The sequence below is a fragment of the Mycteria americana genome, chromosome Z (assembly GCF_035582795.1).
Source record: "Mycteria americana isolate JAX WOST 10 ecotype Jacksonville Zoo and Gardens chromosome Z, USCA_MyAme_1.0, whole genome shotgun sequence".
NCBI classification, from domain to species: Eukaryota; Metazoa; Chordata; class Aves; order Ciconiiformes; family Ciconiidae; genus Mycteria; species Mycteria americana.
In genome coordinates this window covers 22,701,484-22,717,404 of record NC_134396.1, presented here as the reverse complement: position 1 = coordinate 22,717,404, position 15,921 = coordinate 22,701,484, and the positions used below count along the sequence as shown (strand labels likewise).

At 36.9% G+C, this 15,921-nt stretch overlaps 1 protein-coding gene across 6 annotated transcripts in view; it reads right to left on the bottom strand.

The window, feature by feature from the left end:
* SMARCA2 (SWI/SNF related BAF chromatin remodeling complex subunit ATPase 2) overlaps positions 1-15,921 on the bottom strand; it is a 119,339-nt gene that overhangs the window by 47,195 nt on the left and 56,223 nt on the right. For all 6 annotated transcript variants that reach the window (XM_075526286.1, XM_075526285.1, XM_075526287.1 and 3 more), the window contains 9 exons: positions 15,327-15,393; positions 14,655-14,765; positions 12,874-13,116; positions 12,466-12,579; positions 10,235-10,342; positions 7,709-7,795; positions 6,744-6,790; positions 5,248-5,414; positions 2,161-2,324 (listed from right to left, as the gene is read on the bottom strand). In XM_075526286.1, the coding sequence (XP_075382401.1) occupies positions 2,161-2,324; positions 5,248-5,414; positions 6,744-6,790; positions 7,709-7,795; positions 10,235-10,342; positions 12,466-12,579; positions 12,874-13,116; positions 14,655-14,765; positions 15,327-15,393 (1,108 nt within the window). The remainder of the gene's footprint in view (positions 1-2,160; positions 2,325-5,247; positions 5,415-6,743; positions 6,791-7,708; positions 7,796-10,234; positions 10,343-12,465; positions 12,580-12,873; positions 13,117-14,654; positions 14,766-15,326; positions 15,394-15,921) is intronic.

Genomic DNA, 15,921 nt, shown 5'->3' with positions numbered 1-15,921 from the left:
CATACATAAACTTATCTACTGAAGGCCATTGCTAATTCTTAAATATGTTAACTAAAAATTATTTGATCTGTTGCGTCAGCTTTTAACTTGGAACATTTGTGTTAAAACAGCTTAAATATGATCTTCCTGATTGAAGGTTCATATATACAAGACTGTGAATCAATATAACTATTTTTTGGTCAGGTGATTGCACTTAGAAATGGTGGAAGTAAAAAGTACACTGCAGGTCAAAGGTAAAGAATTTATTTTATTAATTCAAAATCTCACCTATTTTCTTTGGGGAAAAGAGAAATCCATTAATCCATAAATGATGTGTTTCTACTTCAGCAAAGTCAGATAATGAAGGGTACCTAACCTCAAAATGCTATCACTGTTTTGTGCTACCTCACAACACAGAATGTAGAGAAATGTAGAAAATGTAGAGAATGTAGAGAAAAAATGTTAAGGTAGAGAAAAAAAGAAAACAGGCAATGAGTTTGCCTATTTCAGTCCAGCACCTTGCTTTTGCTACTGTTGTTAGCTTTTCCCTCCCACCTTTCCCTTCCGAAGCACTAGATACGATGCAGCTGCTGCAACCTAAAGGTGTATTTGAAGTTTGCATTAACAGTGAAGATGAAGCTACAATATGAATTTGTTTACATAATCATTCTCAGAAGCACAGGAAAATGGTAAAGCAAGGAAACAGGTGGTTTTATTTCTGGAAATACGCTGTTAAAGTGCTACCTGCCGCCCTTCCCCCACTATACTCTTTTAGTGCACATTAAAATGAACAAATCACTCTCACCTGCATCAGAAGAGAAACTGCATGCATTGAAAAGGAGGCTGAGGAGAGACCTTCTCGCTCTCTACAACTACCTGGAAGGAGGTTGTATTGAGGTGGGGGTTGGTCTCTTCTCCCAGCTAACAAGTGATAGGACGAGAGGAAATGGCCTCAAGATGCACCAGGGGAGGTTTAGATTCAATATTAGGAAAAATTTCTTCACCAAAAGGGTTATCAAGCACTGGACCAGGCTGCCCAGGGAAGTGGTTCAGTCACCGTCCTTGGAGGTATTTAAAAGACGTGTAGATGTGGTGCTTAGGGACATGGTTTAGTAGTGGACTTGGCAGTGTTAGGTTTATGGTTGGACTTGATGATCTTAAGGGTCTTTTACAACCTAAATGATTCTACGATTTTGTAATTTAGCAATCTGCCCATTGAATACTCCAGAAAATATTATGTAATTTTTACCATACTGCAAGGATTTATTGCTATCCAACCGTTTAAATATACAGTACTCTGCATTAAACTTGTCTGTGAAAGTGACCTAAAGACAACCAAAAAGACAAAGAATGAAGTGCTTTCTGAGCTGCTTTTAAGAGGTCTAAATATAATTGCTCCGAATTTCTTAAGGCTTGCTTTAAATTGGTCACCGTGACATCTATGGGAGTGCTGCCTTGAAAGTTCTATATAAAACTCTTTTTAGTCTCACTTCCCTTACTTTTACATGTGGCCATTGACTGTGATGTGATTTGCATATATTTGCACAATAGCTGAAAACACACATATAGCTATGTACTTCCAGACATATCTAACTTACGTTCTTAAAAATCAAAAGGCGCTAAGTGACAAAGCCAGACTTCAGTTACCTTTTCTGGCTTTTTTAAATAAACCAAAGTGGTCTGATACCCTCCTTTCCTTGTGATCTGCTCTCACTTCTACCCACCCACACCAACAGTGTAAGTTCAGTGTCTCAGGCCAAGACTGCTGCACTCATATGGCCACTAATTTCCTGAGACAACCAGCGCTCTGCACAGCCTTTACTAAAATATTGCAACCTACCTACCAAAGACTCAAAATGGGAGTTACTTATTAATGTCCTAAGGGTTAAAAGAATGAGTACAGTTACACAAATGAAGCAGGTCTATAAGGCCCCTAGCTCTGAGGACTCCCCGAGACTCAGATAAAATTGTGACACAGACACAGAATTACTTCACTGATTCAAACCAAAATATTTCCTGGTTGTAGCAGTTTGCCTCACTAATTCCTCTCAAAGGAGCATTTTATTACTTACCTGGATCTAATCCTTTCACCCCAGGCTATATCCCCAATTTAAAGAAGCAACCCAAAAAAGCATCATGAATTCTTTGCTCATTTCATGAAGATAAGTAAATAAAAATAACCTGGTGAGGATTCCAGTCACTATCAAAGATTATAACAGTGTCAGCAGCCTGGAGATTTAAGCCTAGGCCTCCAGCCCTTGTACTCAGCAAGAAGATAAAGTATTGTGACCCAGGTTCATTGAACTTCTTCAGCAGAGCAGCTCGATCCTCTGATTTTGTTGTGCCTGAAAAGACATTTAAAAAAAATACCCTGTAACAAACATATGAATTGAAATAATATAAATACAATGTCAGTTGCTAAAGGTACATGTGGAAGGGAAATTTTAGCTCACTTGCTCTTTGCCATCTCTGCCACATTTTCCATAATACAGAATAAACACTGGCCATGAATGTTTTAGTCAGCTGCCTATCATATCTAAGATGCGGATTTCTAAATACCTCTTTTAAGTATTTCTTTTGACATTTCAAAAGTGGACTTTAAAATGTTGACTAACATTGTTATGACTCACATAAATTTCAATTGAAGTGACTGTACACAAACAGAAGAGAGCTCCAGTTTTGATTAATTCCTTCTGGCCACAATAGCACCTAAATATTTTTAAAAGTTACTTTATACAGAGATTTATCAAAACGTCACTGTTGGCCTTCAGAGTCATACATAATACGAAAGGATTGAAAATTCTTAAAATGTCCTATCTTGAGGGTGATGGTGTACAATTGCTGAGGGAGAGCTGGCAAGGAATTCAATCATGGTGAAAACATAGACAAAGTTCTAAGTAAAAACCAAGCCCTGTGCACTCTGGCAACTGGATGAATTCCATGTACTTTGACAACAGTCTGTATGGATCACCTTAGCCTGGTCCACTGCTTGCCTTATCTTTTCTACACTTCTGTCTGTAACAGAAAGCAAAATAAAGTCTGCTATTTTTGTTCAGGTATCAATAAACGTACAGAAGATGAAGTTTTTTTGTTACTGTGGTGGGTTGACCCCAGCTGGCTGCCAGATGCCCCCCCCCCCCCCCCCCCCCAGTACAGGGGTAGAAAATAAGATGGAAAAGCTCCTGAGCTGAGATAAATGCAGTTTAATAAAAGCAAAAGCTGTGCATGCAAGCAAAGCAAAAAGAGGAATTTATTTACTACTTCCCATTACCAGGCAGATGTCCAGCCTCTTCCTGGAAAGCAGGGCCTCAGCACGCTTGGGAAAGCAAATGCTGTAATGAGGAATGTCCCTGCATCCTCTTCCTTTCCCTCAGCTTTTATTGCTGAGGACGTCCCTTTGGTCGGTTTGGGTCAGCTGTCCCGCCTGGGTCCCAGCTCACTCTCAGCCTACTGGCCTTGGGGGTGGAGGGGTGGTTTGGAGAGAAAGCCTTGACGCTGTGCAAGCGCTGCTCAACAATAGCCAAAACACTGGAGAGTTATCATTGGTGTGTTATCAACCCTGCCCAGCCACAAATGCAAAGCACAGCACTATATGGGCTGCTAGGAGGAAAGTTAACTTCATTCTGGCAAGACCCAGTACAATCACACAGCCAAACTGCTGGCTGACAGAAACCCATTCCCTTAAGAAGCACATGACTTGGGTAGAAAACACTCTTATGTGAGAAGACAGCTGGATAAAATCTATGTATATTTTACATTCCAGCATGGAAGGTATCTGTCATCACAAAACCGGAAAAGAAGAAAAAAGGGTTCAACTCACTAATTTAATGAATTACCTGCAAAACCTTAAAGACAACAAGGAGCTGTACTTACCATACTGCATATTGCCACAGACATTCCAGCATCAAAAAGAATTAATTTTAAAATACACAGTGTAAGGTAATTTAAAACATTTTAAACTTAATATAATTCAACTTTCTTGAATAGCCAGAGGCCAGAGGTGCAAGGAGGGTTTTGTTGGCATGGTACTATGTTCTTCAGCCAGTTTTGACAAACACATCCTGTGGCACAGTGAGACAGCTCATTTATGTCTCAGTTTCATTGCCCCATTTTACATTTGAGGACAACAGTGTTTCAAGTTTATGTTCATTAATATTTGTAAAGGACAAGAATACTTCTCAGCATTACTTTTTCTTCCAAATAAAGCATGAAGCAAAGAGTCAACTTAAAATGCTGTAAAAAGAATATTCAAAAGGACCTTAAACTCTCACTTTATTCATGCTGTTCTGTGTATTTTTCTTAAATCATTGCTTTTCTATTAAAACGGTATTCTGACAAATGCTGCTGGCCCTAGGTAATACTACAATGTGTGAGATAAATACATTAAGTAAAAATAATCAGTATTTAAGAAGATCAGTATGAGGCAGAGATCATCAACACTGAAGAAGGCCAAAATGGAAACTGCTTTCAAACATGCTTCAGCCTCAGATGGGATATGCTATTTTTCGTTATTTTCCTTTCAATATTACTCCACTATGTTTCTAAACCATCTTTTCATTCAAAGGTAGTAAATCATATCTACACAGAAAGTAATTGAGGCTACTGACCTTCCTGTGAAATTCAGAAAGAAAACTACAGGTATACTTTACCTGTCACTGAAATTCAGCTATCCTGTGGAGAACACTAGTTAAACAGGTACAAATTAATTCATGCCACTGGAATCTAGGCAAAACACTGGCATTATCATCTCTCGTCATGAGAATACTTTCAGGCAACTTAGATAGTGACAACTGATTAGGACCTTAGATTTTAAACCTTGTTTGAAAAAGAGATCAGCCCCTAAACATCAAATCTCTACATAATCTGCAATCCAGGAACAGACCTGAGTGTTCATCAAAACAATCCCTTGACCTAATGGTTTGCAGCTTAAACAGATAAAAGAAAACAGTCAAAGAGCCAGGGAGACAGAGAATTACTTAAGCTCAATTCTACCAAGAGAGGCAAAACTACATCTTGCTCAATATCTTGTCTGTAAGAACAGGGAAAATTCTAGTAAGCTGCAGCTTAAGGGTCTACTGCCATTATTTCATGATAAATACCCTTGCAGACTCTTCCTTCACGGATTTGTCAAATATTTTTTTGAACCTGTTTACGGTCTTGTATAGTCACATCACAGCACTGGTGTGCTAGGAAGACACTAGGAAGAGAACCCAGGTCTCCCATGCCCAAACTACTTCCTAACATTTTTTTTTTTTTCATTTAACTTACCATCGAGACGCAGGTAAAGGAAATTTCGAAAGGCAAAGTAGTCTTCCATAATGGTCATGAGTGATGTCATTTGACAAAAAAGAAGCACACGATGGTTAGTAGCTCGTAACTTTGGTAGAATACGATCGAGTAGCTCAAACTTCCCTGAGGCCCGATAAAGTTCGGCTCTGTTGAAGAGAAAAAGCACAGTAAATGCCAGAACGAGCCTGCATTTAGAAAAGTTTTTTGTCATTATTATGTCAGACTATAACAGAGAGATTAATTTACTTAAGAGAAACAAGACTAATAACACTTTTCTCTCTTTAAAATTGTTTATGTTGATTAAAATAAAAAAATAAACACCCATGTGAATTCCTGTTTGGAAAGGATTTTTCTTCAATTATAAAAACTGTGTGGACTTTCAACCACACAGAATACCTTCCTTTATGAAACTCAATTCTGTTTCATTATTTATCGAAACAAATATTATTTCTCAGCTAGATAAACATTTTATCAGTTAAGACATTCAGCTGCTAGTTTTGCTTTCAACTGGCATTTACTGCAGCTGTACGTTGTATTCATCAGGCACATGTTAGAAACAATTCTCTTTCTACTCAACTACTATGCACATAGAAGTGAAACATTCCAAACTGAACTAATACACAGAGATAATGGGAGGAGTTTGACAGAGGATATACTCTTTAGCCATATAACTTTAGTAGTCCTGAACAATGTTTAGTTGCTTTGATTAGCTGCTCTCCTGTCTTCTATGCCATGAATTGCAAAACAGACTCTCAGCACTGAAATTCAAGTCATAACTGAGAAAATGAATAAAAGTAAACAGGATGTCTAAATCAGCATCACAGTGATATGCTTTACAAAAACAAATTTCATATCACTTTTTCTAACCTTGAGTCTGTACTCTCAAAATACGATTTATCATTAGCAATGGAATACTTAAGTCCACAAGATACATGGCCTTCTGATATGTGTACCTACGTAATCAGCAAAAGATTAAACTGTTTAGGAGACAAGTAGTCTGGTACACTGGTTAAGGAGACAAATAGTCTGGTACACTAATTAAGGAAAAAAGAAAAAATCTCATTAACACCTGAACAGGAAGGGGGTCAGATGGAAGATACACACCTTTCCTTTAGAAAGCATCCATTTCTAGACAGTTGCACAAAGAAGTGCCAAGAAAAAAAATTAAATCTATTTCATTTCAAATAATGGAAGAAATGCTACTTTAATTTGGAAAAAAGATGGTAAAGAGGGAAAAGCTGAATGCAGCTTTTGAATGTAGACATCAGTTTACAATCTTCTCTGACTGTCCTCCTGAAAGAGATGGAGAGTCACAAAAAGCTCCTGTAACACTTCTAGAACTGCTATGTGCCCTGTGCCTCCTCTGCCTTTCTATAAACTGCTCAAGTTTGTTAGTATGCACATTCTAGAGAAAGAATGTGATACATTAGTTCCAATACAACGTTATGAACAGGAGGAAAAACTGAAAGAGTTACCCGTTGATGACACCATTTGAGTAGCCTAAATGTTCAGCGAAGGACTCCTGCAGAGGTATAAGCAATAAACAGATTATTACAAACTACACAGTAACCCAAAATTATGCATTCTTATATCAATTAAATTAAATATATGAGTGTTGAGGTTTGAGTTGCACTACATTCATACTCTTGGAATCCACCTTGTAGCAACAGTGCTCTGCTTTATGTTTTCCTGTACTACTATTATTTGAAATTAATGGTTTGCAGAAGTAACTTCTGTCAGCCTACATTTTACCAGATTACAAATAAAGTAGAACCTACTTAATTTATACTAGTTACTGGAAGATCCATTTGCAAATTACTCTAATTAATTAGCATACAAGAGAACAAAGAGTGAAAACTACAATGGTAAGACATCATAGTAGGTACTTAATTATTCATTCACAAATATAGCTACATTCCAGATATTTAAGACACTTTCTATCTTTTACATTATATTTATGTACTTTGGGTCCTAATGAGAGATGCTATATAGATAGTACCTTTTTGCCGAAAAAACAAGTGGATAGAATAGGACAATTTTGATTGCTATTGGAAAAGATTAGCAGCCTGATAGTTATAAAGATCCTACACACAGCATTTTGAACTAGTGTCTCTACATCATAAATTAAGTCTAAGTAGAGATTAAGTTGCTCCGGAATGTCTTAAATTAAAAAAAACACTTCATTTTTTAAAGACAGTGTCTCCACAAGATTAAATGCTTTAAAACTAGACTTCAGATTACCTATAAAAAGCTGGCAGTTGGTCCATTTGTTTCTAAAAATAAGGGACCATAATTATCATGTTTTTCAAATGTGTCCTTGTCAGCACAAATGATGTGGACAGAGATGTCCTCTCGCACACACATAAACTTCAAGAGCAGTTTTCTATTATGTAGCCATCTGAATAAAAACAGCTCTCAAAATCAAACCTGTCAGTCTTACCTCAATGTGTTGAAACATGTATGGGTGATTGCATATCTTTCTCAATTGCATGATAGTGTTCATAAGAGTTTTTGCTCCACCTTTTCCCTATGGGTACAAACAATGCAAATCAAATGATGCATCTAATTTCTTAGCTTATTAATGAAGATTTTGAAAGATATTTTAAAATGCAGGCATAAAAACATTTCTACCCCAAACCTGAACACCACATCACTAATAAAAAAAAAACCTCAACCAAAACCCAACGAAAACCCAGAAGCTACTGTGCAGTTGTCTAGCTGTATAAATTAATCTATCACAAGGATGCTCCGTAACACAAAAGGAAGACCTGGAAGTAATCCACGAAGTGCATTATGTACCTACCTGCAGTATTCACAGTGGGAAGCAGAGCATTTACTGTTCTGCATACTGCTTATTTATAGTGTGTATTATGAAACAATACAAATTCTATCTGGTCTGAACCTTCTAACAGGAAATGATTCTAGGCGGATGCTTTCCCAATTCTACAGTATCTCCTCCTGTCTGTTAATTGGATATATGGGTTTCTCTTTCCAGGCCAAGTAAAACACATGGCCACAGGCAGCTAAAAAGCTAGAGATAACCAAATCTCATGAGTTATCTTAATATTTAACGAAGTATATTCTCAAAACCTACTCTACAGTGAATTTTTTTCAGCATGAGGACAGACTTCACACAATAGTCAGTTGTGCTGGACTAAACTGTATGGTTAAAACCTAATTGCAACTGGTGGATACAAGTTTGAGAACATCATATCATAGTAACATTGCCAAACATTCGTGGCTTTCAGATGCCACTTTGCTTTTTGTAATTTTATGAAAATGTAATCAGAGTGGCCGCAATATTCCAAGCTTACTGTATGACTAATTCAGACTTATTTTAAAAATCTCAGCCAAAACAATTTAGCAGTTTCCAATAGTAACACTAGGGAAAAGTATACTATTGGATCATATTATATACTAGTAATATTCTACTCTTTCCTGGAAAGTACAGTGAAATCGTAACTTCCATCTAGAGCAGACATTTTACATTTGAAGGGGGTTACTCCACACATCGAAAACTTGGTTTTGTTCTTTTCAAAATCCTCTCAAATTTCCTCCAAAATGCAGTTCGTATTTCTTTTAAGATACATTTCCTAGAGCTTTCCAGCTTAATGAATTCTCTCTAGTCTGAGCTGGTTCCAGGCCACAGCTGCAGAAAGACAGGATTTTTTCCTAACACAGTAGTTGTCTGATCACTGAAGCCAAGTGTTCTAAACAACCACCTCCCTCTGCTGGTAACAGGTAGTATGGATAAGAGAGCCTGATGCAGTTAAAGAAAAAAATTCATTACGAGAGGGTAGCAAGAAAGGAAAAACTTTAGACCCTTGGGGAGAGGGGAAGGAGAGGGAGGTGTTCAGAAGACATCAAAGGCAATTTGAATGGGTTAAGCAAAAAGCTGGGTGGAGAAGCAAATAGGGGAAAATCGACAGAAGATTCTGAGCTGGTGAAAAAGAGGAAACAGACCAGAAAGGGAAGGAAGTAGAAGACTGTGATACAAAATGAAAATTGTAGGACAAAAGTAAAGACATCAAACTACAAAATTACATTAAAAATACAACAGAGGAACATAAATTAATGTTTACAAAGTACTCAAACTATGAAGATGAGTATCAATATCCAACAATAAGAACCAGCTTTGTCTGGAATTTGAATAAGCACCAGCAAAGAAAATAATCTGACTGCATGAAACAAGGAGGGTAAAATAAGATACTGAATAAAAAAAGTCACCCATTGTACTAGTGCAAACCGGCAAAAGGATGGTGGAAAGACAGTATGTGATCGCACTGCATCAGTAATAGACACATAACAGGGTGCAAACACAAACTGTTACACACCAGCTGTTCTGCAGTGCCTATTCAAGATATTTAACATTTATTATAATGTGAAAAGTGTATACACAAATAAGCTGATGAATGGCAACTTGATTACTCTATATTAACTGGATCAAGTCCCATGATGGCATAATCAACATTTACTAATATGTAGTCTAAATCCAACTATGTGACTTTGAATCCTACTCTTCTCTTAAAGAACTTTGTCATTAACAGACCTTAGCAGTAGGAATACAAGCATACAGCCCTAGCTGGCTGAAATAAGACTTAGACTTAACGAATAGCTCTGAAAGACAAGATTAATAACCTTCTGTAGCCAGCATTGCCACAACCACAATTATTCAGGTACATTATTGGATTAAACTCAGCCAAGGGAAATGCTGGTTTTTTTCAAACATTGCCTGTTTGCAGGAAGGCACTGTAACTACAGTGAATACAAATAGTTTCTTTTCCTTGTGAATAGACAGCAGAACTGCAATCTTGTAAAACAAAAGCATGTCTGATAGAGATTTCTTTTCCCATGACAAATACCTGCAGTAAGAGCCTACATACTAATTTTATAAAACAGAAATCATATTGTTAACATGTTTAATCGGAATACATTGTTTCCTACATGTTTTAGTCTTTCTTCGTACCTTCTTGTCTTTTTCAGAACCATCTGTGAGAAGGATTCCCTTGGCTTGCATGTGACGGTACAGGATCTTCTGAAGAGCTGACATATCACATTTGATCACATATTCCACCTAGTGTAAAAAAAACAAAACAAACAACCATAAATGCACTGACATAATAATGTTAGTAGGATTTAACTGCAGGTTGTCATCCTAAAACACAAACCAAAAAACTACTAATCTTTTACCCATACCCTAACACCACATATGATTTCAGTGAGCAGCAATCCAACACCAAGCACAGCAATGAGTATCTCAAAAGATTATCGGAGAGAGTCACAACTAGTGAGACAGTTGGATCCTAAGAATGTAACTGCAGAATTGCCAAACATATTTTTTTCTCATTCTGTAATTTTAACAATTTAAAAAAATAACTAAAAATTAATTTTGTTTTACTTTATGTTTAACATGTAATTAAGAAAAACATTTTACATTTAATAACCTGTGGACTTTCTTATGTCTGTAAAACATTATAAAAATATCAAGCAAAGCATTGTATAAATATCATCATTGTATACCTAGCAAATAAGCATCCCTCATAGTGTCTAATTAGCATTACGCTTACCTAGGTTGGCATAGAAATATGCCATTTTCTCAACATCAACTAAAAACACAGGGAATTAATCAAGTACTGTATGATCCCCACATTCAGTTCAACTTCTTGTTCAGCTTTGTAAAACTATATTTATTACAGCAGTTTTTGACTGCGCACTGTCTTTAAATTCAGTAATACAAAGACTTCATACCTCAATTTAACCCTTTTTTTTTTTTATTACCCAATTTCCAGATTACAGTCACTATGTTTTTGGTAAGTTATGTAAAACAAAAACAGTCACATAATAAAGGCATACTACTGGCTAGAAATCTTTCAAGTGGTGACTAAAAGAAGTGTAAGTTTCCTAATATTTAATAAATAAATGGAATAAAAATTATCAGGTTATTTTCTTCTCAGAAAGACAGGAGGATAAACTCATTAAAGAGAAGTGATTATTTCTTCTATGGCTTCTTTACCAAGATTTATAAGATCAAATGAAACTGATTAATAGGCTTCAGTTGGTAAGTTCAGTCCTCATGGTTGGACTAACCACTTTTTTCATAAACAAAGTAATGGAAACAAAAAGAAACATGGTCTTCTGAGTACCAGTGTGTATGCAACTTCTAAATCCTCCTCCTCCAATCGTTATTACTGGATTTACCAAATACAGTGGCTCTAACTGGCAGAAATTTGAATAAAGATTTCAGTAATATTTTTAAATGTAAGTATGTTTCATTCTCAAATAAATGTTTCTGAGGATACTGAGAATCTGACGTTTGAAGGAACAGAAAGTCACAACAGTAGTAATGTTCACAACATTATAAAGATGAGAAAGAAATTTTAAAAAAGCCTCTCCTTTGAGTACTGTCACTAAGCATCTGTACAGAGCTCTTCATTCATTCAGCCAGTGTTAGTCAGCTCATAACACAACTTAGAAAAAATTCATTTTGGTATGGTTTTAACCCAATTGACCTTAGCACCAAATTTTCCCTAACACACCTTCAAATTTACTTTTTTATTTAGCTGCTGTTGTTATTCTGGGAAGGGTGAATGGCAAAAGTGATGCAGGACTGCAGAGGAGGACAGGATGGGGCAAGATGAGTTGCCCAGAGATAAAAACAATGATCTTTCAAATCAGAAGAGAATTTTATGTTCTGAATTAAAAAGCCACAAGTTAAAATAAACTTGTGCAATTTCAACAAGACACTTCACACAACTCCTGGAATATTAATGCAGGAACAAATTCTGCCTGCTTTATCAAGTCCAGTAGTCCTTTAGGAATTTCAGTGAACTAGCTAAGGGAGCAAAGATTCTACCTGGTGCAGGGAGGATGAGACAGGACAGAATTTAATCCTCAGTGTATGGCTGACTCACTCACAACTTGAAACCAGATATTATGGAAATAAGTTGCATGTCTTACATGGATGACTACAAACAGAATTAAAGTTGTAAGACTGGTGAGGAATCTTGAGAATGCAGAAATTTTAGGCATTCAGGCTTCCTCAGTGGCCAACTTTCTTTGTGGAGTTATAAACAAACAAACCACAGCAATAACAGATGCTAGAGAAGTATTCTTCTGTGAAATAAATCTGGAAAAGGAACATTACATAGTGCTTTAAAAAAGTATTAAACCCCTTCCACAACTCCTCTCATTGCAAACCTTTTCTGGCAGTTGAGACTCAACCTCTTTCTTCAATCTTCTCAGCAAGAAGGGTCGGAGCACTTTATGGAGACGACGAATGATCAGAATAGTTTCTTCCTCATTTAAGTCCACCTACAGAAGTTTATAAAAGTCACTACAAGGCAACTCAGTATATTAGGTAATGTATTCTCTCACATGAAAGGTTAAGTATGTGCAATAGTTACTTGCATGTTACAACCAAACTGATGCTGAGTCAAAAAAGACACTGATATTAAAATATTCTGGCATTATAAAAAAGGTGGCTCTTAGTTACATTAAATCCCTAAGTACCAGGGAAAGTTCAAACACTAATCCTTCTGTATAAGCTCCTTTCTGTTTTCATCAAAGTGGTTTTTTTCTGATGTTTTAAAAAAACTGCCACAGTACCCTTTCTCCAGTCATGGCAAATGGAGCGTTGAACCACTGTTCAAAGGTGCTGCAGCTCTTGAAAATGGTTGGGAGGAGGAAATTGAGAAGAGCCCAAAGTTCAGGCAATTTGTTCTGCAATGGAGTCCCAGTCAGCAGTATTCGCCTAGGGGCCACATAGTGAGTATTCAAGACCTGAGTCAGCTTGCAGTGATGGTTCTTCATTCGATGGCCTTCATCTACTATCATGTATTTCCATCGAATCTGCAAGAAAAAGATGAAAAGTTGGCAAAGTTAGAGCAGGTCAGACTTAGTTAAACTCCTCCCAACACATGTAGAACAAAAATATTTCAAGGCTGAGACATTAGTCATTCTCATTTATGAGAAAAGCCAAATCAAACATTATCCAAGTACCAGTGCCCTTACAAGCAGCAAAAATATAAACAAACACTAAGTATGCTGAATCTGATACTGAATCCTGACTTGAACTGCAACAGCAAACAGCGGATTCCTCCTGTTTCTGGGAAAGAGATTAGGGTAATTGCCTCTTCAAGGCCAGAATATGGTTCCCAGGGGAAGAAAGAGACCACATAAGCTCCAAATAAACCTGTCTGCAACAAGAACCTTGACAGGAGACAAAAGCATTTTCAGACAAAATAACTATGCTCACAAACAACAGCAACCCTGAACTTTGTTTTGTTTCAGCTAATCCTGTGTTTTTACTCAAGAACGAAGCAGCATAATTACGATCATCTCATCTCAGTTACCATATCTTCAAATAAAGTTTCTATTCCTTAATGTGAAAACTTAAATGCAGTCACAGCAGATGTTGAAAGTTGCTCAAGCTCTCTGTAACCACCTGAACTACAACATGGGCAGTCAACACATGTGCCACGCTGACCATATGACTAGGAAGGCCTCGGTTTGTACTTTCATAGGTGCTAACTAATTCCATTTTCCAGGACAGGTTGAATGGCATAGTGCTGTCCTTCCTATCTTTTAGCAAGCGTGGACAAAAACTAGAGGGGAAGGAAAACTCTGCAGTCTCAAACTGTTCTCAACTGTTCAGAATTATGCTAAGAAAATGCACTGCCTTTGTATCAGCGAGGAAAATGAATAATCTAGATGTGCAGTATGTAACAGAATGAAATAAAGTGAAAATGAACAACAAAGGGACAATAGGACCATATGGTTTCTCTGTATGGCAAAATATTTCCTTAGTCTGCTTTGTGTGTACACAAAATAGTCTTACAGTACAGCAGCTTTCAAATTAATTCATTACATTTGAGGTGTACCTGTTGACAGTCAGTGGGCCTTTAAGAACTGGGCCATGTGTAGTAAAAAGTCTGGATACCAAATTCATGATACAGGTAACTATTTAGTCATTTGGGGAAAAGTGACCACATAGCTGGAAAGGCTTTCATAAGAGTGAGCTTCAGGTCAGAAACAATGGAAAAAAATTAAAGTCAGGACTGCAGAGTAGGTTAAATGCCATTAAGCAGAGAGGAGAAAAGTCATGTTTTTCCAAGGACCAGCAGGTATACAGTACTGACAGAACTGCACAAAGGAATTAGTCTCCTGGCCACATTCAGGAAAATCCTGGTGTTTACAGGGAGAAGAGCTGTGACTGAGAAGTCCAATCATAAGCAGAGGAATAGAAAAGTAAATGAAAGGTTTAACTTCTGTTGAAGGACAGAACAACAACTGAGGACTTCCCTATAAAACAAAAATGTGTTTTGTGCTATGCACCATTTGAAGGTGTCTTGAAGGTCTTGCTGTTAAGAGATGACAGGCATTACTACCTTAGCAAGGATATGTTTGTCCTTTATTATGTACTCATAAGTAGTTAAAAGAACATTAAATTTTCCACTTCGAAGCTGAGGAACGAGTGAGCGGCGCATTGCAGGTGTACCCTAAAAGAGAGAGAGAGAAGTGAGCAGTTACTCTTTCTTCTGATGAAGAAAATATATCATTTTTATGAATTAGCAGGCACAGAGCCACCACATGAACTTGCAATCCTAAAGTACTGCAAACAATATATCAATGCATTCCAGACTTCTTTAGAGTGCTTTCCCTAAATGGTTGCTAGACTGTAAAGCTCTGTTTATGGGGCACTGGAAACATGCAGTTAGCAGTCTAGTCTCCTTACAAATTGCTTGGCCATACCACTACTACAGTAGCCAAGCAGCACAGTATTCAGCTATGTATAAAATGTGAAGCAGTTACCATTTGTATTACTCTCATCAGAAGCCTTGCAATGTGATAATTAACAATTTTATTCTGCATTTCACTATGTGAAAGTAATTACAGTTTATTACAGTCTTCTTTGTATGATTAACTCTCACTGCTTCGTACCTGATGTATATGACAAAACTTCATGAGCAAACAGATTAGAAATGCATGCAGGGGCAGAGGAAAAACTGGCACTATTCTCATCCCTTCAACTCTATAATCACATAAAAAGCAAATCAAACCTTGTAAGATATCTTCACCACAGAAGGAGCCCATTTGTCAAATTCATATGTCCAATTGGATAAAGTCCTATCATAGAGATTATAAAGGAAAAGTAATATATTTCATCATTTGCAGGTCAAACTTTATAAATGTTTCCAAGTGGTTGTCAACTTTTCAACACATTCCATGTAATCAACCCCCATAATTAACAGTATATTTGCAAAAATGCACTTTATATACTGCAATAAAATACAAGCATCTCTGAGAAGGGAGTAAACAGAAAAAAGTGTGAAACCCTCTTTCAGCTCACATTCAGGAGCCTCTTTGAAACCAATTCAGAGTAGTATTTTACATGCACCTTTGTATTTTGGAGCATATTAAGGATAAGAAAGATAACCCTGATCAAAAAATAGATTTGTAAGTTCTTTTATACTGCTTATCATCCAAAAACTGACATTACGACTTTTCAAATATAGCCTCAGGAAGTTCACAATAGAATTCATCTGTGTTCTACTCGAGTAGAACGACTCATAGCACCACCCAGTGCCACAATGCAGGTCCATTTTTGCACTGTTTCTGCTGTTTGATCACAACAAATAGGTTTTTATGGCTAAG